The sequence below is a fragment of the Carettochelys insculpta genome, chromosome 23, assembly GCF_033958435.1.
Source record: "Carettochelys insculpta isolate YL-2023 chromosome 23, ASM3395843v1, whole genome shotgun sequence".
Classification (NCBI taxonomy): domain Eukaryota; kingdom Metazoa; phylum Chordata; order Testudines; family Carettochelyidae; genus Carettochelys; species Carettochelys insculpta.
The window spans coordinates 5,254,751-5,281,433 of record NC_134159.1 but is presented as its reverse complement, the minus strand read 5'-3'; the positions used below and the strand labels follow the sequence as shown (position 1 = coordinate 5,281,433).

General features: G+C 47.4%; 1 protein-coding gene across 4 annotated transcripts in view; it reads left to right on the top strand.

Moving 5' to 3' along the window:
- Window positions 1–26,683, top strand: part of PAX7 (paired box 7) — a 161,449-nt gene that overhangs the window by 86,796 nt on the left and 47,970 nt on the right. For all 4 annotated transcript variants that reach the window (XM_075018086.1, XM_075018084.1, XM_075018085.1 and 1 more), the window contains exons 6-7: window positions 8,221–8,386; window positions 10,299–10,492. In XM_075018086.1, coding sequence (XP_074874187.1) covers window positions 8,221–8,386; window positions 10,299–10,492 — 360 coding nt within the window. The remainder of the gene's footprint in view (window positions 1–8,220; window positions 8,387–10,298; window positions 10,493–26,683) is intronic.

The window sequence follows — 26,683 nt, the reverse complement described above, 5'->3', positions numbered from 1 at the left end:
AATGCCAGACCGTTTGTCCTAAAGGAACATACTATCTATGCAGATCTGCCCAAGCCCATCCTGATGGCCTATGGATGGGAACAATGCCACAGAGGTCAGAAAAACAGCTTCAAGCCCACTTCCTTTTCCTCCTCTTTCCCCTACTATGGTCTGGTTTCAGCAGCCATGGCCTTCACCCTGAGCTTAACATGCTGGTAACAGGATCTTCGGGCAGCAGAATCTTTAAAACCTTAACTGTTGTGAAGTGAAAGCAGGTTCCCTTTGAAGTGAGCCTTGCATTACAGTTAGATGCTCTAGCCTGTGTATTTTAACTACCAATAAAATGATTTTTAAGCATAAAGTCTTGAGCCACCTATAAGGAACAGAAGGGAAAGAACTGCTAACGTCATTAGCTGGAATGTATCTTTTTTTTTCCCCAGTGGGTTATAAATAAGGTGCAGAATCAACCTGTTTCAGCTATGAAATGTCTTTTCCCCTGCAAAAGGAGATAAATCCTATACATTCCTTTGCGGATGGTTTCAGGGGTTTTGTTTTTGTTGTTTTTGTTTTGTTTTGTTTTGTAGGCTCTAAATGTCTACCAGTCACCAGCCTCAGCTCAGAATCACTAGTTTGCAGCTGTAAAGCTCCTTTGGTGTGTCTTTGTTTTCTTATTGTAATGACTGTTTGTGATTTGGTTTATAACAGAGCCCAGAAACCCCCACATTGGGATTTCATTGTGCTAGTTGCTGCACATACATGTGGTAAGAGAAAGATCCTGTGCCAAAGAGCTGTTAGCTTGGAGAAAGAAAACAAAGGGGAGGTGAAAGAACCTTGGGTTGCCCTTTATTTTAAAGAACCGTGCTGACTGCAGAGCGGATGCTAAGTGATTTCACCCAGGTCATGCAGGGATCTTGGGTGCTCATCTAGTACCTTAACTACAAGACTAGCCTTCCTCTCCGAGCACATGCACTTACTCATGAGTTTGAAATATGCAACTCATCTGTGCCACCAACAGAAGTCATAATTAAACAACAACAAAAAGTGAACATTGGCTATTCTGAGCAACTGCATTACACTGTGAAAGACCCTGGCGTAGCTCCATATCAAGAGAAAGACAAGGTCTGCTCTCGTGCAAATACAAACAAAGCACTTGAAATCGGGAGAAGTCCTGGATGATTGGAAAAAGGCAAATGTGGTGCCCATCTTTAGAAAGGGAAAGAAGGTCAGTCCAGGGAACTATAGATGTTCAGCCTTTTCTCAGTCCCTGGAAAAATCATGGAGGGGATCCTCGAGGAATCCATTTTGAAGCACTTGGAAAAGGGGAAAGTGATCAAGAATAGTCAACATGGATTCACCAAGGGCAAGTTGTGCCTGACCAATCTGATTAGCTTCTGTGATGAGGTATATGGCTCTGTAGACACGGGGAAGTCAATGGATGTGATATACCTTGACTTTAGCAAAGCTTTGGTACAGTCTCCCACAACATTCTTGCCCATAAGTTAAGGATGTATGGATTGGATACCTGGACTGTAAGATGGATAGAAAGCTGGCTAGATGGTTGGGCCCAACGGTTAGTGATCAATGGCTCTATGTCTGATTGGCAGTCATTTTCAAGTGGTGTTCCCCAAGGATGGGTTCTAGGGCCAGTACTGTTGACCATCTTTGTTATGATCTGGATAAGGGGATGGATTTTACCCTCATCAAATTTGTGGCTGACACTAAGCTAGGAGGAGAGGTAGACACAGTGGAGGGTAGGGATAGGGTCCAGAGTGATCTAGAAAAATTGGAGGATTGGGCCAAGAGAAATCTGATGAGGTTCTACAAGGACAAGTGCAGAGTCCTGCACTTGAGATGGAAGAATCCCAAGCATTGTTACAGGCTGGGTGCTGACTGGCTAAGTAACCGTGCAACAGAAAAGGACCTGGGGATTACAGTGGATGAGAGGCTGGACATGAATCAACAGTGTGCCCTTGTAGCCAAGAAGGCTAATGGCATATTGGGGTACATTAGGAGAAGCATTTCCAGCAGATCTAGAGAATTTATTATTCCCCTCTATTTGGCACTGACGAGGTCTCATCTAGAGTATCATGTCCAGTACTGGGCCCCCTCAGTATAGAAAGGATGTGGATGCATTGGAGCAGGTCCAGTGGAGGGAAACCAAAATGATTCAGGGGCTGGAGCACATGACCTATGAGGAGAGGCTGAGGGATTTGAGGTTATTTAGTTTGCAGAAGAGAAGAGTGAGGGGTGATTTGATAGCAGCCTTCAACTTCCTGAAGTGGGGTTCTAAAGAGGATGTAGACAGGCTGTTCTCAGTAGTGGTGGATGGCAGAACAAGGAACAATGGTCTGAGGTTACAGAGGGTGAGGTGTAGGTTGGATATTAGGAAAAACTATTTCACCAGGAGGGTGGTGAAGCACTGGAATGTATTATGTAGACAGGTGGAGGAATCTCCATCCCTAGAGGTTTTAAAGTCCTGGCTTGACGAAGCCCTGGCTGGGATGACTTAGTTGGGGCTGATCCTGCTTTAAGCAGGGGCTGGACTAGATGACCTCCTAAGGTCCCTTCCAGTCCCAGAATTCTAGGATTCTGTGCATGAGGGTGTTGCGAGAGAGCACAGGGGAGCAGATCAGTATGGGATGGACTGGAGAAAGAAGAGGCTTTTAAGGAGGGATACTAAGGAGAAAAGAGAGGGTCTTTGGCAAAGAGATGGGAGAATGGAAATTCTTCCAAGTGTGGATGAATGAGATGAATGAAATATGCAAAGATGTGACTGGAGGAAGACAGAAGGCCATTATGGCTACAGCCACACAGCCAAGTTATTTCGAGAAAACTTTGTTGTTGTATACACTACGCACACACTATTTCAAAATAAGTTTGAAATAGCGGGTGCATTATTTTGAAATCGGTAAATCTCATCACAGGAGGAATAGTGCGTATTTCAAAACAACCGTTTCAGAATAGGTGCTGTTAAGATGCGGGAGAGTGACTATTTTGAAATAAGCACTACGTGTGCAGACAAAGTGCTATTTCCAAATACATGTTTGTGGGTAGCAGCCCTATTCTGGAGTGCCTCATTTTGAAATAGAGCGGCTCTGTAGATGTAGCCTATGAGAATAGAAACGTAAGTAGATGAGTGTTTAGCCAGGGTCCGATCCTGCTAGTATTGAAGTCGGTGGTCAAATTTCCAGCAATAGAGCAGTATTATGCCAATAGAACCTTGAAGGGTTAGGCAGGAGGGTATTTTGAATGGGAATCCCATGCGCTCACAATATTTGCACAATTGTACGCTTGCTCTGGTTCGCTTGCTTATTCTGCTAAAGTGAGGAGTCTTGTGCTTCAGTTTTGACCTTGTGTGTGTGTGCATGCACTTGTGTGTGTGAGCATGAAGACAATAACCGTATGTGATGTAACATAATATGACACAAATCTCTCCAAAATTGCATTTTGATCATATGTTAACCAATTCCACAGACAAAATCACCCAAGGGGGAATGGGAGTAATTGTACATTGGTTGCTTGACCATTCCACTGCATATGTTTCTTCTAAAACTTCTAATCCATAGTGGATTTGCCAGCATCTGGCTCTCAGTTATAAAGAGGAACTTTCCCACCCTGTCCAGCCTCAGAAAAGTTTCAGTACTGAATGCAGTGGCTTTTACTCCCTCGGAGTGCAAACTCGGAGATCTTGAGCAATTGATTATGTTTTTACCAGGACAATTTTTCTCTTGCACCATCTTCAGCTCTTCACCATCTCCAGCTCTGTGTTAGAATGGAAGCTCTTCAAGCCAGGGACCTAGTTATCTTCTTAGTTTACCCCCTAACACTGCCAACCAATTGTTTAAAATGTTTTGAATTGTCTTGGGTCATTCATGGTCAACTGTTGCAATAGGAACAGATGATGTCATAAGAAGAGAAAAGAGGTGTTGTTAGTATGAATGAGCAGGGACTTGTGTGTTTCAAATTCAGTCTGGGGAAAAGACAGAAGTATCAGCTTTATCTGACCAAGGAGAAACAAAATATTAGAGGATTGGTATTACGTATTTCTTGTTTGTATTAATATAGCACAAAATGGACCAAGTCATGGGCCAGGATCCCGCTGTGCTAGGTGCTGTACAAACACAGAAAAAAAGACAGTCCCTCTCCCCAAAGAGACTGCACAGTATTATGAGCCTTGATGTAACCTCACCCCTTGATCCTCAGCTCTGCCCTTCCTGTATCTGATAATTCTTGGGGGCGGGTGCGAAATACTGTATGTGGGAGTCTGTGCAGGGTGGATTATAGTAATTAAATCAAGGAATCGTAAGTCAATATTGTTAGGTTCTGTGTTCAGCTCAATCACTGATTTATTTGTGGCTCTGGATAAATCACCTCAGTGCTTTTATGCCTCACTTTACCTGTCTTTAATATGGATATAATAACAATATTATAGTGAAGTTGTGAGTAATGCAGAAATTTGTAAATTAAACACACCATGTAAAATTGACAGTGGAGCTCATTGCCACAAGGTATCACTCAGGCCAAGGGTTTAACAGGAGTCAGAAAAAGAATTAGACATTTGTGCATGTAACAAGAATAACCTGATTTAAATATTAAACATTCAAAAACCAAGACCTTTAGAAGAGCTATAAAACCTCAAGCTCCAGGGCATAAGGCAACCTCTAAATATAAGAGGAAATTTGTCCTGGCCATAACTACATGTTCCAGGATCCTTCCTCTGAAGCTGTTTCTGGCCACTGATAGAAATAATATACTGCACTAGACAGACTACCTGGCTCACTATGGCAATTTGTATGTCACTCAAGTAATTAAATTCATTCATGTTTGCTGCCCATTTGGGTGCTCTTTGCAATCAAGTCCCACCGGAAATATTACACATCCCAACTTAATGTCAAGCTTCCATGCTCCAACCTCCACAGGAAGCAAATTTCAAAGTCACTGTTAGCAAGCTCATGCAGTCAAGAAGCAGTAACCATACCATGTAACTAATGTGACCAGTCACAACAAAGCTGCTCACACCACACAGTAAATGAGATGGGGAGAGAGGTGGATGTCACTGATTATTTTTAAAATGGGCCCAAAAATCACACACTCACATGAATGTCCCATGAAGACAAAACGAAATTAAATTATTTTGATAAATGACTGAGTGGATGATTGTTATTCATATTTCAGTAGCACTTAGAGATCCAAAGTGAGATCAAGGCTATGCACAGAGCCAATGCAGTAAAAGCCAATGTTTGCTATGAAAAACTTGTGTTCTCACTGACCAAGGTAGACAACAGATGGAAGGGGAAACAGAGGCACACAAAGATAAGATAATTAACCAGTATCATACAGTAGTAAGTAGCAGACCCAGCTTACTTGGCTCCCAGCATAATGTCCGAGCTATTAGACCAAAACTGAGGCTTAGCTGCTCACCATGGATTGTCTACATAGGTAAGCTATACCAGTATATACTAAAATGTGAATTTAAACAGCAATCACTATACTGGTGTAACTCCCCATGTGTGAACTCTTATTTCAGAATAAAAAAGTCTATACCTCTTTAGAAGGTTTTTATGCTAAACTGGAAAAAGTCACTCCAAAATAAGTGTGTCCCCATGGCGAGTTATATGAGTATCACTATAGTATAAATGGTAAAACTTTTTCATGTAGACACAACCTTAGCTCTACCTCTGCAGCTTTGTAAAGCTCTTCAAGATCTTGTAAAGCGCTTCAAGATCTTCAAATGAAAGATGCTATGGAAGTAAAGCTGATTGGGTGTTTTCCAATGAAATGCGTTTTAACTGGAAAATGCCAATTTTTCAAAATCAAAACTGTGTGTAGGAAAGGGTGGGTTTCTATAAAATATTTTATTCTAAAATAAAGTTTAAAATTTGTCAAAACAGATTGATATGTTCAAAATGAATAATTCCAGTTTTCTGGTTCAAAATGGCTTTTCATTTCAAACTGCATACTACCAATAGTAAAAAACGTAAAATGGTCAAAATTGAAATGAAGTCTTTCTAACTTATCAAAATGAAGTTTTTTTGATTGGCCTAACTCAGAAGCATGTGTTGGATTTACAGTTTGTGAAAATTTTTGAAATTTCAACTTTCCCTCTGTTCAGTATCTCAGGAATGCTGCAGGACAGGAAAGCTCTTCCAGCTGCATTCAGAAGTGCAAATTATTTATAATTTGGCACACCCACTTTGCCCTGATGTCCAGGTTGCCAAGCTCATTCTGTCAACAGGAAGTCAACAGAACACAGTGCTTTGGTTCACAGCGGTACCCAGCTCTCCACGAGGAAGAATGCCACTGTTGACAGAAATCTGTTGACAAAATGCCAGCCTGGATATTCCAGGGAGACTTCTTTCAACAGAAACGGCCTCTAGGACACCGCACAACCCTGTCTGTTGTGGTTCTGAGTGGCTGCTTTGCCAAAAGGGTGGCCAGGCAGTCTGGTCGCTCTCTGTCGACTGAGCAGATCACTCTTTCTATCCTCCTTGAGGCGTGGATGCAATCTGCCGTCAGAAGTTTTGTCGCAAGATGTCTTCCGACACAAACTTCTGCCGACAAATTCCTACAATCCAGACAGAGCCTTTGAGAGACACAGCAATGCATTAAACTGGAAAAGTTTAAAGCAACCCTATTCCCCATCTCCCCCAACTCCCAGACACAAAGTAGTCTATTAGGGAGCATACGCACTAGGTGTTTGACCCAAAGCTTGTGGAAAGACCTCAGTTGATTGGAAGGGGGTTTGACTCATGCCCTGTATGAAAGGCAGTTTGAACCCAGAGTCTTCCCTACATGCAGAAAAAAAACCAGTTTGCTTTGCTTCCTTAAAACAGAGAGTGCTCGTGGGACTACACCCCCCACCTTTGTCACCCCAGTTCCTAATCTGTCACTGAGCAGCCTGAAAGCATGCTGGGGGACATTTCTCCCCCCAACACCCACCACATGCTTTTCACTCTTGAGTTTTGCTCCATTTTTTCTTGTCGCTGTGAAATTTAATCATGTTTTCTAGCCCTTTAGGCCTCACAGACTCCAGCAGCTGCATTCTCATCTGGCTTGAAAGCTTATCCGCATACTTCTCAACCCCAAACAGGGATGGGTCCTCAGAGCCGTGCCGATGAAATACAATAAAGCAAACCCTAGAAACTGTCTGAGCAGCTCTTCATGTGATCAAGGAGGGAGATGGCTTGTGAGAAAAAAAAACCATATCAGGGCAGGCAGATTCATTTAGAAAAGCTCTCTTGAGTCTCAGAGGTAAAACAGACAATGCAAGCTTTGCACGTGCATGAATATTGGACTTATTTTAAGGCCCAGCAACTTCCATGGGCTGCGGCCCAGAACTGCAGCACCCATTGCAGGGGAAGCCGTGTGCCAGGACTGATTGGTTGCAGTATGTAGGACCTAGAAAAACTCTGTGTTCCTTCTGCTCTGCTTCTATCTTTTTAGCTTGTCAAGCATAGGAGCTGTGAGGCTCATTTATCTATTTACCCTCTCTGATAGGGCAGCCATGTGGCCATTATGGTAGCCTGTGTTCCCTCTAATTTTTTCCATTCATGGGCGGAATGAATTGTGTTGGCTACTACTACTACACCAACACACGAGCAAATGTGCATCACCAATAGAAACACAGGCTTCCTGCTGAGCGTAGCTGTGGATGCTCTGCTAATCAGTTGGGCAGCGGCCCAAGCGCTCTGTTTACAGGGAACACTGATGTAACCTAATCCTGTAGAATGAGTCACATAGCTGCCAGATAATGAGGCAGACTGGCCAGATGACTGCAGTACCTCTACTTTATGGTGCCCTCTTGGATTACATGGTTTTAGTAACTATTCTTTCGCTCATGCTTTCTCTCATGTGGCCCCCACTACCATAGTATCTGAACACTTCTCAGTGTCTAAGACATTTAATCTTACTGCACCCCTTCTATTATCCCATTGCTATTATCCCCATTTTAGAGATGGGAAACTGAGGCATGGAGCAATTTGTCCAAGGTGACACAGGAAGTTTGTACCAAAGTAGGAACATCATCCTAGTTCTCTCCATTTCTAAACTAGTGTAGCAAGCACTGGATCATTCTCATTCTCACTCTCTCTCACACCCATCCTTTCTCCCACTCTGGTCCCTCTGGTGTCATGATTGAGGTTGGTCAGGTAATGCATCAAAAATCAGTGTGAAACAGCACAGTCCCTGCCATAGACGAACTCAGCACAATTCACCCTCTCTCTTTTCTGTTCTCAATCATAGGTGTGGTTCAGTAACCGAAGAGCCAGGTGGCGCAAGCAAGCAGGAGCCAATCAGCTGGCAGCTTTTAATCACCTGTTGCCAGGGGGCTTTCCGCCAACAGGAATGCCGACTCTACCACCCTACCAGCTGCCAGATTCCACCTACCCAACCACCACCATTTCCCAAGGTGAGCTCCGGCTGCTAGAGTAAAGTGATGGGTTTTTGCTTGCTCTGTCCTCTTCTGTAATTCCACTCCCCCAGCCACACCACCTTACCATTCTGGATTCCTGTCCCTACCTTCCTTTGAAGCAGTTGCTCTATGCATGTTTGTCTTGATTGGTAGGCCAAGCTGGTGGAAGCAGAACTGTCCCATGTGAGGCCTGGCCAGAAGGCGGGGCCTAAGGCAGCACACTGACAGTGGGGCCTGGCCCGTGGGCGGGGCTTAAGGTTGAACACTGACAACAAGCCCGCCAGGCACCACTCTGACAGCGGGGTCTCGCTGGTGTCTGGTGGGTGCCATCGTCAGCTGAAGGCGCAATGCTCAAAGCAGCTGCCCTGTTCATCTTGCCCTAAGGCTGAGCCTGGGTGGAAGCTCAATATTTCCATTCTGGATACCAGGCAGAGCCGGTCTTCGTCATGTCCCTAGGTTCCTGTTCCCACGTCAAGTCCTCCCGGGACTGTGGCTGTTCCACTTCCCCTGCCACTGAGAGTTCAAACTAATGAACCCAAATGGCTCAGCTGGGTGAAACACTGGCCTCCCAGCCAGGGGCAAACCTACGTGCAGCTGCTTTGTCCAGGACACTAGGCAGGTGGGAGAATGTGCAACGTTTTCTCTGTAATTTTCCCCTTAAAAATAACTTCAAAATAGCATGTAAATTTGAAAATCCACACTCAGCTCTAACCAGCTCTGCAGCAGCAGCCGCCCTGGCAGGTCATACAAGAATAGAACCGGATCTTGTTGAACAGCAAAATGCTCTCCGCACACATACACAAGGCTTTAGGCATAAGGCAGTAGCTGACACGTAACCTCTGGCCCTGGGGTCCAAATTCTAACCCCCTAGGGTTTGACTCTAGAGCTCGTTTTCTGGCCAGGGAAAAGTTAGGGTTTTATTCAAAGACCATTGAAGTCAGTGAAAAGGCCCTCGTTGACTCCAATGGGCATGGGTTGAGTCCTTCCCAAAGGATCCTACAGCTTTAGAGACCTCGGACCAATATCTCTTCATGCCTTGTGTCTCCAGCTTATTTTTTCATAGATTGAACTTTTCGTAAGGTCCCGTGCTCCCTCATATGCTCCTCCCCCTCAAACTCTGGATCCAGGGACATTATTGGAGAAAGAAATATTGGGGATGGGGATTTGAGGAATGCTGCTGGAGCTTTTTCAGGCAACTTTATCTCCAGATCTAGGAGAATAGAGAGCTCCGAATGGAGAAAATCTGTAATCATCTGGTCTAGACCTACGTGCAAGAGGGAAGCTGGTATTGTAAATGAGAGAGACCTCCTGAGACCAGGAGCAAGTGGGTCTGGTGGAGAAGTGTTCCTGCTCTGCATAATTGCAGGCAAGGTGTTTATCGGCTGCACCTCAGACTCCCACATGGTAGTCTGAGGTCACAAAACTGCTGCACAGTTCCTCCATTTGTGCTCACGTGAGACCCAGGCCCAGGAGGGCAAAATAGGCTGCAGGTCAGGACTCACCCTAAGGTGGGAAGCCAAAGGTTGGATGAAGAGGGTTGCTGGTCAGGACTGAGGTGCACTGACAGAGTTAGGGGGACAGAGCTAGAATAGCGGAGGGAGCTGCAGGGTAGGGCAGGGCAGGACAGAAGTGCCTGGGCAGAGCTGGGTGAAGGAATGGTGGACACTGGCCAAGGTTACCAGTTGGACCACTGATATCACTGCCTCATTGTTTGGTGAACATTATGTTCCATTGTAACTTTTGGAAAAATAAGGAGCAGAAGAAACTACCTGGAAATGCCTCACTGGTCTGTGCCAGCTCTCGCTTCTCCCAGCTGCTGTCCTCTGGCCTCTTCCCCAACTGACTGACCACATAGGCATGGCCATGGTCATGGCTCATGAATGTCTCCCTATGAATGATTTCTTCGCAGATGGGGGCAGCACTGTGCACAGACCCCAGCCCCTGCCACCATCCACCATGCATCAGGGAGGGCTGACCGCTGCTGCCGATACCAGTTCTGCCTATGGGGCCCGGCACAGCTTCTCCAGCTACTCGGACAGTTTCATGAACCCAGCAGCTCCCACCAACCACATGAACCCCGTCAGCAACGGCCTCTCTCCACAGGTAGGCAGAGCTCTTCTATTCGCTTTCTCTGAGCCAGGGGCCTTTGGCCTGCCCACGTCTTGTGGGAGAGGGCAGGCTCCGTGCTTTATCTGTCCGACATTATTCCTGAAAGAGTCATTGTTGCATGTCCTCAGGGACCCCCAGACCAGCCAGCCAGCCTGAGTGCCTCACCCTAGCATGGGAGCCTCTGCATCCTGTAACAAAGCTCAGATACTGTTTGTGTCAGATGTCACACCCTGTTCCTGAGTATTTAGAGTCTTGCTTAAGCCATCAAGTGGAGGGCTTACTGGGACAGAAGGGGATTGTTCCAGCCCATTACAGAGGCGGGGCTGGCTCTGAAGTTCCCTTGCCAATCAGGGGCTGAACTTCTCAAAGTCTGGGGCTCTCTGGGTCTGGGATTTTGGTTCAGTCTCTACCTGGAACTAATTATGAGGTACTTGATCCTGTTTATGGCACTATCACAAATAAGAAAAGCCATGTGAACTGTGAGAGAGAAGATGCATATTCCCCATATATTTGTTCAAATAAAAGAATAGACACATTGGGATTGAACTTCCCAGGCCAAACTCAGACCTGGTGCAACACCACTGATCACAGACTCCTTCCCTGAGCTCAGTATAGAATAAGGGACTCCTGGCAACCAGTCCCCTGTCCCAGCGACTAGACTAACCTGCCACTAGACTAAAGGTTGAGGGGTGAGGTTCAAAAACTCCCAGGGACCGATCCCCAGACTGTGAGCTCCATTGAAGCCAATAGCTAAGATCAACCAGCAGGCTGGTGGCTGAGCTCAGAACGGAACTCAGCTCCGCAGAATTTCTCTCTAAGGTTCAGTGGCCCATTGCCTCCCTGGCATTCTTTGTGGCTTTCTGCCTCTAAATTCCTGCTGTACAGGCCTGAGAGAAAGAAACAGTTATAACTGCTTTATTTGGAATCCTCTACAAGTTATATTGGGTCCACAAATGGTGGAGTTGGGAAGTGATGGAAAATTTCAAACATTTTGAAGTGATTTTCATTGCTCAGGTTTCAAAAAGGAATAATATTTAATTAATTAGAACTTTTTGCAAAAAATTGTAGCGGACGAAAAGCTGGACTTGAGTCAACAGTGTGCCATTGTAGCCAAGAAGGCTAATGGCATATTAGGTTGCATCAAGAGGAGCGTTGCCAGTAGATCCAGAGAAGTGATTATTCCTCTTTATTTGGCTTTGGTGAGGCCGCATCTGGAGTACTGTGTCCAGTTCTGGGCCCCCATTTATAGGAAGGATGTGGATGCACTGGACAGGGTCCAGCGGAGGGCAATTAAAATAATTAGGGGGCTGGAGCATATGACTTATGAAGAAAGGTTGAGGGAATTGGCACTGTTTAGTCTGCAGAAGAGAAGACTGAGCGGGGACTTGATAACAGCCTTCAACTTACTGAAGGGAGGTTGCAAAGAGGCTGGAGAGAGCCTGTTCACAGTGGTCATGGATGGCAGAACACGGAACAATGGTCTCAAGTTGCAGCTGGGAAGGTCCAGGTTGAACATTAGGAAAAACTTTTTCACTAGGAGGGTGGTGAAGCATTGGAATGGTCTACCCAGGGAAGTAGTGGAGTCTCCATCCCTGGAGGTGTTTAAGTCTCACCTCGACAAAGCCCTGGTGGGGCTGATCTGATGGGTTTGGTCCTGCCTAGGGCAGGGGGCTGGACTCGATGGCTTTTTAGGTCTCTTCCAGCTCTACTGTTCTATGATTCTATGAAAATTTTTCATTTAGAAATTTCTCTCTTCTTTCTCCCACCCCATATTTTCTCTCCAGCTGCTTTTTGCTGCTCTTGTCTTCCATTTTGCCACTCAAAAGGGTCATATGAAGGGGCCCGCCATTTGGCTTAAGGGCATGTAAATTGCAGCGTGCATGCATAGGTGCTGGAACTGAGGGTGCTAGAGGTGCTGCCACACCTCCCGAGCTTGAAACAGTTTCTATCATATACAGGGTTTACAGTTTGCTTCAATAGCTATCAGCACCCCGCCTATAAAAATTGTTCCAGCGTGCCTGCATGCACTTGCATGCTGGGCTGCAACTGTTCCCTGTAGACCCTGCAGGTGCAAACTCTAAGATGCCTAATTTGTATTAATGCAATCCTTCAAAATGGGATAAAAGGCCATGCTTGTAACTCTCCTGATGGTAAAGCACAAGGGGTGCTGTAAAAGGACCTTCGTTCTGTCCCAGCCAATGCTGGTATGTGTACGCTGTCAAAATGATAAGTTGTAGAACATTAAACTTTTTGCGGGTGCAGGCCTGAATGCTACTTCAGAGTGGTGTGGGTTTTGTGGGGGAAACAAGGAAGTGTTATTCTGGCAGGTGGAAGTTTTTTAAAACATCATCTAAGCAAAACTTGACATTGGTTGGAGATGTGAGCCTGTATTCTGGGATTACTGGGCAGGTGAGATAATCCAAGGCACAAGTTTATCGTATGGTTTTGTAATTTATTACATGAATGTATGTGGAGGTAATATCCATGTGACAAATTGCCCAAGAGTGTGATAAATAAGTTTGCTGTCCAATGCCCGTGCAATTTATCCGATGCCTATGACTGCATCATCTGCTGGCTAGTCCATCTCTCTGGGATATTCCAAACAACTGAATAGGTACAAAGATTAATTCAGTCTGCCGGATAAACAGCTCTTTCTATGCTTACCTCTGCTCCACATTACCCTGTCCTCCGACCTTCGAGGCAGACGAGATAGAGTCTTGGGTCCATAGAAGTATTTTTGGTGTTGGAATGGCTCTTTCAGTGCTTAAAAATGGAAAGCCCAAGATCTTGTAGCTTTGAAAGAATGATGGCTTTATGCTGTTGGGAAAATGAGATTTGGAGCACTCACTTCCAACCTTGGAAAGCCCAAGGCATCCACATATTAATCTATCCAGATTACTGTGTCTCGAAAACCTGGTTGTAGTTTATTTTATCAGTGTTTTATATTCATTAGTTTTACCTCCTCTCCGCCTTTCTGAGCCCTGCGCAGTTGGACTTGTGGTAATCAAGACCCTGGGTTTTAAAGATGGAAGGATCCAAGAAATAGTCCTGGTAACATGAATAAAAGCCTGCAATGCATTATAAAATACCATTGCCATACTGTTTTTGGCACTTGCAGAATACATGGTAGATACTCTCAAAACAAAAAGCAGTCAAGTAGCACTTTAAAGACTAGCAAAATAGTTTATTAGGTGAGCTTTCGTGGGACAGACCCACTTCTTCAGACCATAGCCAGACCAGAAGAGACTCAATATTTAAGGCACAGAGAACCAAAAACAGTAACCAAGGAGATTACTCATAGATACATGGTAGATACTCGTTTGAGGATGACCTGTGTGATTTCCTTGTGACTATGGTTGCCAACCTTCCATTGGCACAAAACTGAACACCAAGCCCCTGTCTTGCCCTGAGGCCCCATCTCTGTCCCTTCTCTGAGGCCCTGGCCACTGCATGCATTATACCAGGGGTGGGGAACCTCTTTTGAATCAGGGGCCACTGACCCTCAGAACAATCGGTCGAGGGCTGCAAGGAAATGAGAAGCAAAAACAGAAAGATTTGGCCCCCAAATGAGAAGCAGAAAAAAGACATTCACCTCTCTACACCCAAGCTGCATCCCAGAGCCTAGGGGACTGGGACTAGTAGATTTTGTGAGGGCCCTTTGGCGCTGAGGTGTGGCTAGAAATCAGGGGTTCTGTCCATGGGAGTGGGTTGCCGGGGAGTGGGCTGGGGTGGGGATGGGAGGTCTGGGCAGGAATTGGGGGTGCAGAAGTGAGATTGGCTTGCAGGGTGTGGGTGGGAGGTACAGTGCAGAAGTGAGCTGGGGTTGGGAGGAAGGGTGAGTGCAGGAAAAGATGGAGTGGGGGAGTCAGGAAGAGACTTACAGGAGCGGGCTGGGGAGAGGGGACTGAGTGGGAAGGAGGATGCAGGAGAGGGGTGGGAAGTCTTGAAGGGAGAGTGGATGCAGGAGTGGGCTGGGGTGGGAGGGTCTGGAAAAGGGGTTCAGGAGCAGGCTGGGGGCATGGGGCTGGGTTCTGGTGGGGGGATGCAGGAGCAGGGTGGGGGTCTGGGCTTTAGGGAGGGTTCAGGAATGGCTGGGATAGGTGACATGGAAAGGATGGGACAGGAGCAGGGTGGGAATGAGAGATTTGGGGTGAAGGGAAGGTGCAGTAGCAGTCTAGGGGTGAGCAAATGAGGGTGGAGGTGCAGGGTTTGGGTGGGAGCAGAACATTTTTGTCCCCTTGCCAGGCAGAGCCCATGGGCCAGATCCATCCCTAGCTTGCCTGGATTGGGCCCATGAGGCTTGGGCCCTTCCCCTGTAGCAGGAAGTTGGTGATGGGACCCCAGCCATGGTACCCCCTTCCCTTCCTACATAGCTAGAGCTCCAGTCCTGGCTCACATCGCTGCTCAGGGGGAGCTAAGCCCAGAGTCTCATGGGCCAGATCCACGTAAGCTGCAGGCTGAATCCTTCCCCATCCCTGCCCTATGCCCTCTTGCTCTGTTGCTCACTCTTCCCCACCTTCACTCACTTTCACCAGGCGGGGGCAGGGATTTGGGTTGTAGGAAGAGGTATGGGCTCTCAGGGGGAGGGGTTCAAGCTCTGAGTGGAGCCAGAAATGAGAGGTCAGGGTGCAAGAGAGGGCTCCAGGCTGGAGCAGGGGGCTGGGGTGCAGGGGAGGTAGTGAAGGCTCCACCTGGGAGTGCAGGCTCTGGTATGGAGCCAGGATTGAGGGATTTGGAGTGCAGGAGGGGACTCAAGATGGGAACAGAGAGTTGGGGTCCTGGTGGCACTTACCCCAGCACCTAGAAGGTGGTTCCAGATCCCTGCAGTCCCTAGATGCATGGCTGGCCAGTGAAGCTTCACTCACAGCCCTTGCGTCCACAGGCACCACCCCCTGTAGCTCCTATTGGTTGCAGTTCCCAGCCAATTGGAGCTGTGGAGTCAGAACTTTGGGTATGGCTAGTGCACAGAACCTCCAAGTCTCTGGCCACTCCATGTGCCTAGAGGCCAGAAGAAGTAGGGAGCCTTCCTTAGCCCCAGACCCCTACTGCAGTGCCAACCAGCCACCAGGGTCCCTCTCCAATGGAGCGTTCTGGTCGAAAACCAGACACCTGGCAAACCTACATGTGAGCAATGCAACCTTCCACAGCCCTACAGCAATGCGTACTGTTCTCTCTCTCTATCGATTGTCTGCTTATCTATCAGCCTAGCTGTTCACTTGTGATCCCGATGGAAGGAGGAAATATCCAAATGAAGAGGGCTTTAGGAGGCTGAAAAAGCTAGAAATTCTCCATAGGGGTGATCTGTGTGAGCTGCAAATGGACAGTTCTCTGGTTTCATCCCTTGCCAGCACAGGAGGGAGCTTCCTTTGCAGTTTAGACAAGGGAAAACAGACAGAGGTGGGGGGACTAGACCCTGAGTTACAGCAAGACCCTTTCACCACTGGTGTCACAGGGAACACTATCCAATTACCCCTGGGTTGGGTATCCCAGCCAGAATCCACCAGACCGAGTGGGTGCTGGTAGCTGAAATTCTATAAGCCAGGCACAGTTTTTCCATTTTCATGAGACAGAAGGGAGATTATATTGAGCCTCTGCAGACTTTATCCACCCCCCTCACCCCCGCCCCACAGACAGAAGGAGCAGAAGGTGCCAAAAGCCTGTGGAAAATGATAGCCATTTGTGTTGGTTTTTTCTGTATCTGGTATGTGCTGGTGCCAGAGAGGGACTGATAGTACTAACCAGTGGGGTTATGAGTAAGCAGCCTCCAAAGGGCACTGCCAAACCACCTCAAGGCTCAGTCACAGCCCCCTCTGCTTTTTTCACCCTGCTCCCTCTGCCTGGGGTGCCCCAGTCCTGGCCTGCAACACACTGTGCTAATCCCATTCAGGTCCTTGGTCACGACACAGAGCTTCCCAGTTCTGACCTGTGTTCCCTCCAGTTTTTTCCATCCATGGGTGGAATGATTTGTTATGGACACTCAGGCATGGTCAGATGTGCCTCACCAGTAGAAAAACACACTGCGGGCTGCGAGTGCTCTGGTAATCAGCTGGGTGGCACCTAAATCTCGTGCGTAGCCGCCCAATCGCTCATCTTACAGGGAACACTGGCCCTGAACTGCAGCTTTCCCTGTTGTCCCAGTCCTGGAGCCGCCAGATGGTGACTGCTCTGCTGCTGCACCTCAGTCTAGGCCCACATCACACCTTCATGTTCTCATCCAAGGTGCTCGGCACTGCTGTTGTAACCCACCCACCTAGAGGATGGTTCACTGCTCCATGTGGTGGCACCTAGACCACTTAAACAGAATGATTCCCCTCTGCAGCCTGAGGTGAGAGGCATCCGGCTTTCAGCTGAAACTCTAGAGGTTCCTGCACTAAGCTCTAGATGTCCCAGGTTGTGGGTGGTTACACGATATCAAAGCACCTTTGTCTTGATCTGCGTCACCCATTCCTGTTGCTGTCCTGAGCTTCTCCTGGGCAGACACCAGCTTTGTAGGGGATCTCTTTTTCTCTTCCCACTATTTGATAGAGGCTGGATTAAGCCCCCCTCACCCCCAAACTCATCTTACATGTGACAATCCACATAACAGAACCAATCTTAATGGGATAGAGAGTCCTACATCAGTAAACCATGCCATAATTCTGGCCAGCCCCATCTCACACCCCACCCGATCCTTAATGAGAGAGCTCATGGTAATTTGAGTATCCGTCTGTGATGGTTTTACACTGAGGCCACCCTGATTAAGGACAGGCAGCTAATGATCGTGCTCTGCAGGCTGCTGGTTCAACAAACTTAACACCAAAGGACAGCCAGCTGCAACCAGATGAGTCATCATGCATCTGTCAGACTGGAGTCAGTCACTACAACATTCACATGTGAGTTATACCAGACCCCGAACCTGGATCTTTGAGAGCTAGGTAGCCCTAAAGTTCAAAAGATTGCAGAAGTCAGAGTCAGTCAGACTAAAGCAGTGACTCATGAACCCTTCCGCCAGGCAGAGTTTGATCAAATGCCCAAGGAGAGCTCAGCAAGGTGGAGAAGAGAGACAAACCCAGAGGGAAATTCAGTAATAAGATCAAGTGACAAGTTAATGCCCTAAAAGAAATGAGCTGCTGCCTTTAGCAGTTTGGGGTGGTGATCTCACCAGTCCTTGAAGCTCTGGAATGAGAGCAGGTTGAAAAATGGTGGGTGGGAATTCCAAGTCATTTTGTTCCAAAGAGGAACAGTTTTGTATTGATTTGAAGTTTACGACAGTTATTTTGTTAAAAATTACCATTTTTGAAATTTTGCCTTATTTCTTCTCCCTCCCTTTTGCCATCTCTCCACCCTCACCCCCAGACTTGTTTGCCTTTTTGCTCCTGAAAAAGTGGGAGAAAAAAGGAAGAAAAGGAAAAACAATAGATCAAAGCACAACAAAACAAAACCAGATCAAAAACACAAATAAGGCAACATTCTTTTCGCTTTCTGATTTTATCAAAAGAGGCATATTCGGGGGTGGGGAAATAATTTTTCAAGGAAAAAGTTATTTCCAAAAATGTCCATCAAAATACAATAATAATGGAATTAAACTCCTTGACCTTTCTCATGTATCATATCACAGCTACGTCAAATTTCACACAGATAGCCAAGACAGAAATGAGATCCTTTGGCTCAGAAACCCAGACTCCTGCCACTTGAGAATCTCTGTTAGTGGTCACCAGTACAGGGCCTATGACACACAGCTCTGAGTCTATCCATTAATGGAAAACACATTACACAAACGCACTAGCTAGTTTATTACAATTACAACTGATCAAGTGTTTTGTTGATGGAACTCCTCAGAATGTCCATGGCACTGTCAGAGACTAAGTAAGTTGCTATCTTTCAACAGAGTCCAAGACAGAGCATGGTGTTGCTGTCTTCTTGACAAGACGTAAGACTGGGTATCCAGATACTCACAACCATGGAAAAATCCCATGGTGCTTTCCACAAGAGTAAAAAAGCTTTGGCTGTGTTGCATGTTGGCTGAACTTCAAGTTAGAGTTGTCTGTGTAAATGCCCCTGTAGTTTTAATTAGCTATTGTTCTCCATTTCCCGGATGGACGTCCCTGCTACTCTGTCAAGGCTGGGCTTCCACCCCAGGTGCGAATGCCATCCAGTAATGGGTAAAGATATTCCTGTGAAGCACTTTGGGATCTTTCGGAAAGGAGGAGAGTATTAAAATATAAAGGATTCTGGATTACTGAAAATGTTTCTGATCAGTGTGTCCTGTCCAATCATTGGGCAACAAGAATGATAATCAAGATAGAGGGCGAGTTAACCGAGTGTCATGTCTGCAAGGATCATGAATGAGGCATTTGCCCTTCCTCTCTACCTGTCCTCCAGTACAGTTTCACTCATTCTGGATGATTTGCGTAGACAGGGACCTGTCACTTTATCCAGCTATGTAAAGTGGTCAGGACAGGGAAACAGGGGAGATGACCAGCCTAGCTTGATAATTGCCTTGGCTTTCCTCTCTCGGCTATTAAGAGAATAAGGTGACATGAAGTATTTCACAGTCAGCGAAACTGACCTGAAAGGTGAGCAGTGGAACCCAGCAGGTGGGCCTTCATGCATGGGCTGCTGCTGCTCCTTATTTCACCCTCAGCTCTCTGGCTTTCTGTGCTACATTTGAGTTGAAGAGCTCTAAAGGTAACTAACCTTTGCTGATCACGCCAGCCCATGTGCCCAACGTTGCCCTGCTATTTGTATTTCCCTCGCATTGTTCTCCAGTTTGGAACCCTTTCCCGTGTGAGGGTCCCCTCATGACAGCCCTCAGGCTAAGAGCTTGAAAAGACACAGCGTAACGCATGCTGTGAAGGAACCTCTGCAAGGCTGCCAATTTACTGGGATGGGGCATCCTTTCCCAGCAGCACAGGCTTCTGACTGGGAGGATGTGCAATGAGTGGAGCCCCTTTCTCCAGACCCACCTGAATTTGTCCCCTTGCCTTACGTGTTGTTATCTAGAGCTTCTGTCCTGCTGACCAACACCCCAATGGGTGGCCTGCTGCTGTCCCTAGCCTGTGGCCTCCTCCTGTTGTAGGGTGCCTCCATTTATGGAGCATTTGCCCTCCTGAAATGCACTGTTATTTTAAAGAAATAGAATGCAGAGTAGGGGTGGAGAAGCATCCTCCAGCCCACCCCGGGCCCCTCACTTCCTTGCACTTCCTGTTCAAGGAGGGATGTAGCATTCTGCTCTGGAAAGGAGAAGAGGGTCAAAAGCTGGAAAGAAAGAACTTTCCCTGATGTTCCCAGAGTTCTTCAGAGAGGCTCCAGTTTGCTAAGTGAGGGTCTCTTGCCACCCATCAAGCACAAAGGGAGCAGTGGACAAGATGACTGAAATCCTTCCTCCTAGAGCTTAACCCAGCTCTGACCTCACCTGCCCTCCATCATCTTTGCAGTGCTTGAAGTCTGGACAGCAGTTTTGCCGCATGCTCCCTGTCTACACTTCAGCATCTCGGCTGAATCTACACAGGCAGCTTCTGGGCTTTTGGCAACAAAACTGGCTGAGCATCCACACGGTTAAAGTGCTCTGTTGAGAGTCTGTCCACAAAGCTCAGCCGTTCAGTCGGCAGCGTTGTCCCTGTTCCCAATCAGGTATAATGCCTCTGCGGATGGTGTTGTGTCAACAGAGGGCCTACGTAGACACTTCTGTCGACAGAAAAGGCTTCCAGGTCCCTGGGCAGCCCTGTATGCAGTGCTTCCAGTCAGCCATTCTGTGAAGAGGGGGGCAGCGCACTCCAGCTGCCCTCTGTTGACAGAGCGGCTGGCTCTTTCGATCTGTTTTTGGGTGTAGACGCTACCTGTCGACAGAGGTACTGCCGAGGTTTCTCTGTCGACAGTGACCTCTGTGAACACAGGCTGCCTGTGTAGAAGTGGCCCTCCTGTCTAGTGCCCAATCCTCCTTCCACAGCAGTCCACCATAGCTTTTCTATTGATTTCAGTGATGCAGAACCTGTCTCAGTCATGGACCAGAGGCTTCTTGGCCATAACTGTGCTGATGCTGGTCTATGGATGGGTTTAGCTGCCTAAGTCCTTTTTGGGAAGCCTGATAGTTGGGAGGGACATGGCATTGGCTGGTGAGTGGAGTTAGTACTCGGCGTCTGGCTCTGCAGAGACAGTGCCTGCTCATTCAGTGACACAAAATCTTTCCGTCTGGTTCCTTTTTTTTTTTTTTTGTCAGAAACACTGTGTCGATAATAAGCATTTAAAATGAGTTTTGCTGGGCCAGGGGAGGGGATTGGAGGAGGGGGGCCAAATTTGGAGGGGGGGAATGTTAAATAGCAAAGAATTAGAAAAAAAATCTGATGCAAATCACTAGTAGAGAGAAAATTATGTGCAATTACCCAAGCGCTACTGGGCAGCCTGGCCCACCCCAACCAACAAGATCTCATTAACAAGCAGAAAATAAGATTGAAATGGTGTGTAAAAGAGCTGAAAAATGAATTTGAATGCTGCATTTGTCCACAATTACCCCCTCGTTCACACATATTTTATTGCAATTTTTTTATTATTCTTAATCTTTCCATCCCTCAAAGCAGATTGGGAACATCCTGGCATTACAGTTGCTGAGGGAGGAAGCATTAAGGATTTCCCGTTTCCCTGAAAGGAGACCCTTCTCTCGCTCGAATTTTAAAGGGTTGGTTTTGGAAGGATAAGGATTCATTTCTCCGGCTTATCTTGGTGTAGAAACGTGTTCTCTTAATAGTCTTTAACTCTGACGCTCTCTGGTGCCATCCCACGTGGTTTTTTTTTCCTTTCTCACTTCCCTCCTGATTTGCTCTCTGTCTCTTTTCTGTCTTTCCTGACACTTGTCCTTTCTTTCAACCCTCTTTCCCACCCACCCTGTTTTTTCCTCTCTCCCTCAGCCCTTTGTGACTTTCCAGTCCACTTTTTCCTCTTCCATTCCTGTGCTACCCATCCATTCAGCTGTCTCCTCTCTAGATTTCTCTCCTCTTTCCTCTTGGGTCTGGGCAGCACACACATCCATTCCTCCTGTGCTGCATCCACCTTTGAATTTACTCTGCAGCTTCCCCTTCCCTGCTGTTTGGCCCCATATTTCTCTCCTGTGGCAGTGTCTCTGGGGGACCCTTATTCTCCTGGCCTAGCTGAGGATTCTCCGATGCACAGGCCACCACACACCTGGCCCCATCCACCAGCCCCCATGGAAAACTGCTACTACTGCTAGGGTTTTGGTGGCTTTTTTGGTGGCTTTTTCCCAGAGTTGGGAGCATGTGCATATCCCACCAAGACTGTACATCTTGTGGAGTATGTGTGTGTGATGAAATGGATGTTCTTTAGAAAAGTGGTGGGGAGGGAGAGGGGATCGCGACCCTCTTTTTCTCCCTTGCAGAAGCTGGCTGTACTGGTCCCTTTGGCTTTCTCTGTTGCTCACTATCACATACAGCTCTGCCTCTGTAAAGTTTGAACCTACATGGCCCTGCAAAGCTTTTCTCCTCCACCCCCTCTGCTTAAGTTTTTCACCAAGCAAAGCCATCTGCTCTTGTCAATTAGACACCTCGGCTACAGGCTACAAGAAAAAGGGAGAATGGAACAATTTTCTCACGTGAAAATAGACACGTATTTATTTTACTGCTTTCTTATTACTTTGTTTATGGGGTGAAAGGAGTCTGGGGGGGACCCACGTGGGGGGGTCTGAGACAACGTTGCCACCCTGACTTGTTTTCTTTCAACATTTCCCATATGGGCAACCCATGAATATCCCCCATGTGCCCATTCAGCATTATTGCCTTGCTCTGTATTATGTATGTGACTCATAAAAATGGTGGCCCCAATTCTGCCAAAGCCTTCACGCAAGAGTAAATTCACACCCCGTGAGTAAAGGTACATCAAAACATCTGCAGCATTTGGCCTGCATTTTGCATTGCACCCAAGCATTATTAGCTGTGACACTACTGCCAAGATATCAAAAGCAGCCTGCAGGACTGAGATGCTCAATTTTCAAAAGAAATCAATGGAAGTAGAGTGCCTAGGCAGCTTTGATCATGGCACCCTAAAATATTACTTTAGATGCATTCAAAATAATGTGACATATTCTAGACATTGTATAGATATAGGCTATATATGCACAAAAATATGTATGTCCTTATTTTCATTTATGTTACACTGGCAGAGTAAAGGACCTTTAGGCTGCGTCTACACGTGCACGCTACTTCGAAGTAGCGGCAGTAACTTCGAAATAGCGCCCGTCACGTCTACACGTGTTGGGCGCTATTTCAAAGTTGAAATCGACGTTAGGCGGCGAGACGTCGAAGTCGCTAACCCCATGAGCGGATGGGAATAGCGCCCTACTTCGACGTTCAACATCGAAGTAGGGACGTGTAGACGATCCGCGTCCCGCAACATCGAAATAGCGGGGTCCTCCATGGCGGCCATCAGCTGGGGGGTTGAGAGATACTCTCTCTCCAGCCCTTGCGGGGCTCTGTGGTCACCGTGGGCAGCAGCCCTTAGCCCAGGGCTTCTGGCTGCTGCTGCTGCAGCTGGGGGTCCGTGCTGCATATACAGGGTCTGCAACTAGTTGTTGGCTCTGTGTATCTTGCACTGTTTAATGAAAGTGTGTCTGGGAGGGGCCCTTTAAGGGAGCGACTTGCTGTTGAGTCCGCCCCGTGACCCTGTCTGCAGCTGTGCCTGGCTCCCTTATTTCGATGTGTGCTACTTTGGCGTGTAGACGTTCCCTCGCTGTGCCTATTTCGATGTTGGGCTGAGCAACGTCGAAGCTGAACATCGACGTTGCCAGCCCTGGAGGACGTGTAGACGTTATTCATCGAAATAGCCTATTTCGATGTCGCAACATCGAAATAAGCTATTTCGAAGTTGGGTGCACGTGTAGACGTAGCCTTAGTGTGAAAGAGAAGTAGGTACGCACACACCCATGTGAGCCTGTGTAGAAAGAGTAACAGAGAGAATTTTCAGGCAATATTGGGATGTTTGAGTGTTGGAGACACAGAACTGTTTCTGAGAAAACAGGCCCCATTGAACACAATGGACGCTTTGCCCTGGACTTCGATAGGTACACGATCAGCCCTGTAATTCCCATGATACATGTCAATCTAAGGGGCATGAAAAAGAACAGAGCAGGAAAAAAAGGAGGAGAGAATGGGAGATGAAATAAAGGAAGGGAAAAAGAAAGAACAATGGTAGAGGAGAGGAGAGAAAAAAGTCCCACGTGCAGTCCTTCTATGATCCCGGATTACTCCATGGGTAGATCATTTTAATCATATGTCTCTAGGACTCCTGAGCCTATTTCTTAATGTCCAGCCATCTGATATGCATGAATCTATGAACAGCCCAACACATTTAAACTATACCTCCTCAGCCTTGTGTTTTAGCTGATCATGGCTTGTGGTGTGAAGCCAGGTCAGGATAGCAATGACCACACTGGCTCAGCTAGCATTGCATTTATATGGTCGGTAGTAGCTAAATCTAAGTACAAGCTGTATTTTTCCCTCGTCGGTTGGCTTGTTCAAAGACTGTCTCCTCTGAGTTGTAGAGAGAGAAGGCAAATGAGAGAATTTCTTTTATTGGACCAGCTTCTGTGGGTGAGAGAGACAAGCTTTCAAGCATACTCAGAGCTCTTCATTGTGTCCTCTGGGTTTTGTCTCTTCTCTGCGCAGGGATGGTTAAGAGTGATTGAGCCTCTGACTTGGCTGGTCGACATGGACTTGGAGAATTCAAATGCTGGATTTTCCCTTCTTTATGATTATTAAGGGAACTCGAGACAAGGCAGGCAGGGCAGATAGAGGGAGAGAAAATGAGAGATTAGCAATTAATACAGAATCCAGACGAGTGACAGGCATTGCCAAGCGACCTTTGGAATTCAGAGGCGAGTGTTTTGCTGCAGGGCTGCACTCACTGAGGGACTAGGAAGCTGAGAAAGAAATCCAAAAGGCCACAGTGCCGAAGAAGGTTGCCCAGGAAGGAGGACTCCTAGACAGAGAAGGTTAAACTGAAAGAATGCAATAGGATAAACAATTTGATTAGAAACGCCACAGTGTATGTATGTGTGGATGCATCCATGGGCCTATGCGTAAGATGCATGTGCTCTGGCATGCAAATGCTTGCATCTCAGTGCATGTGTGCAGAAGTGCAAGGGAGTGTGCGGGGCACTTGTGCATGTTTAAGTCCAGCTGCAGCTTGCCTGGTTTCTTAATAAGCCTTGAGAAGAAAAAGGATCCACTCACAGCTTGCTTCCAGTGGAGACAGTTTTAAGTCAAAGCCCTGCTCCCTATCATTGCATGAACAGGGCCTGATGCTGAGGGTTACACACATATGCATGTACATGGGGCCTTAATTTCCTGAGGCGCAAACTCAGCATGCCTTAGGATCAGACCATAAATGCTATGGGACAGCCTTTTGCTTTGCTAAGGAGCCAGGCACGTGGGCAATCCTGTTGGGCAGGAGAGATGGGTACAGCCCAGACTGTATCCTGCAAATGTTAGTGAGTCAGTCACTTTCCTTACAATGCCACACCCCTCCCATCTCACAACGTGTTGGCTTTGCCCCTTTAGCGTCCGCATGCAGACGATAAGCTCTGCTGTGCAACGAGTTGGCAGCAGCAGTGTGTTGCCCAGGCCCAGCACTGGTAGAGTTGACAAAAGCACTTGGTGAGGGTTAGTAATGGAAGGAGATCAGAAAAAGTTTTTTCCTTTGCTTCAGCGGCTGCCCTCCCGGCTGCCTCTTGGAGCAGCAGCCAGAACCTTGTAACTACATCATAGGGAAGCATATTTGTCGTTGACATGAATCCTAACGTCACCTCCCTCCCAGCCCATGCCTGACTGCTGTTGGGTGTTCCAGGGAATTACCAGTCCCAGGGCTGCGAGGCCTTTGTGCAAAGGCTTCAAACAGCTTACAGGAAAGATCTCTTTCTCCTCCCACCCCCACCACTGCATTCAAGCTTCCTGCTTCTCTTAGCTGGTGAGCCCCTCCTTCTGGAACAAGGGGTTAGCACATTGCACATCTAGGGCAGGGAGGTGGATGTATGCAATGGAGGGATGCTGCCTGTGGCATCAGCCTTTGGAGTGTTGCAGGGAGGCATGAGCGTTGCCTCTCTCGTTTGGGAGGAGTGGGTATAAAGGAGCAGAGTTACATTAGCCTTTGGAGCATTATGGGAGGGGCTGTGGGTAAGAAATTTAGATGGAGGCTGAGCCAGGGCAGCTCTTTGAATTTTAAATCCGGCGCTGTGCTCTCCCCCCACATCACACACAAGACAGGATCTCTGCTGAGCCCCCATGTACCATGGGGCCAGTTTGCCCCATGGTTATACTGCAGAGCTGGGGGGTGGGCTGTGCAGTAGCTTGCCTAGACTTTGGCACAAAGATGGCCCCAAAGGAAGCAGCATTCATGCAGCCAGGTCTCTTCCTGAAAGATGGTTTCTCCTGTCTCCCCTCCACCCCCAACCCACTCAGACAGGCATGCAGGAGATCAATTTACAGCAGGGACTGAAGATCAGAAAACCCAGCAGGGTCTGGGGTGGGTAACTAGTAAATGGATCAAAGGTATGGATGGTCTTAGCTCCTGTGATAAGCTGGAGTCGGTCCTTAAGCCTATGCAGTTGGGAGACGAGGGGGATCTTACTGCAGAGAATCAGTACCTGCAGGGAGAGCACAAGCCATGCGGAGAAGGGGTGGTGGAGGAAGGATCTAATCTCAGTAGCAATAGGAAAATCTACAGGCTATTTTTTGGAATCCTAAAGGAAATAAACAGGTTTTATGAAGGGCCCTGTGGCTGGCAGGGAGTGGCCCTAGCTAGAGTTCACACCAGAATGACTGAGCCAGTCACTGAAGCAGGGCTCATGGGACAAGTAGAGAACAGCTGGCTGTTTTGCAGTTCCCATTCAGCTCCGGGGCATATTCCCCTCCTGAGACATAGTAGCAATGACTGAGGACAGCTGGTTCCCCAGCCTCACACACATTGAGTATGGCTCACTTGTTGGGATGATGGATGGGGCCTTTCCCAGAGAGTCAGTTTTAAAGGCCAAGGGGGGGCATTGGCAGAGCTGTGTGTGTGATCCCCCCCCAATTCTCTCTAGCTTCAGTGTTTCTAGGGCACCCCAGCCCTCTAGGATCTAACCCAGGGAGCACTGTGAACGCTGGTGCGATGCAGCAATGGAAGGAAAGTGCAGACTGGCTCAAGTCTTGCTTGGGTGAGTCT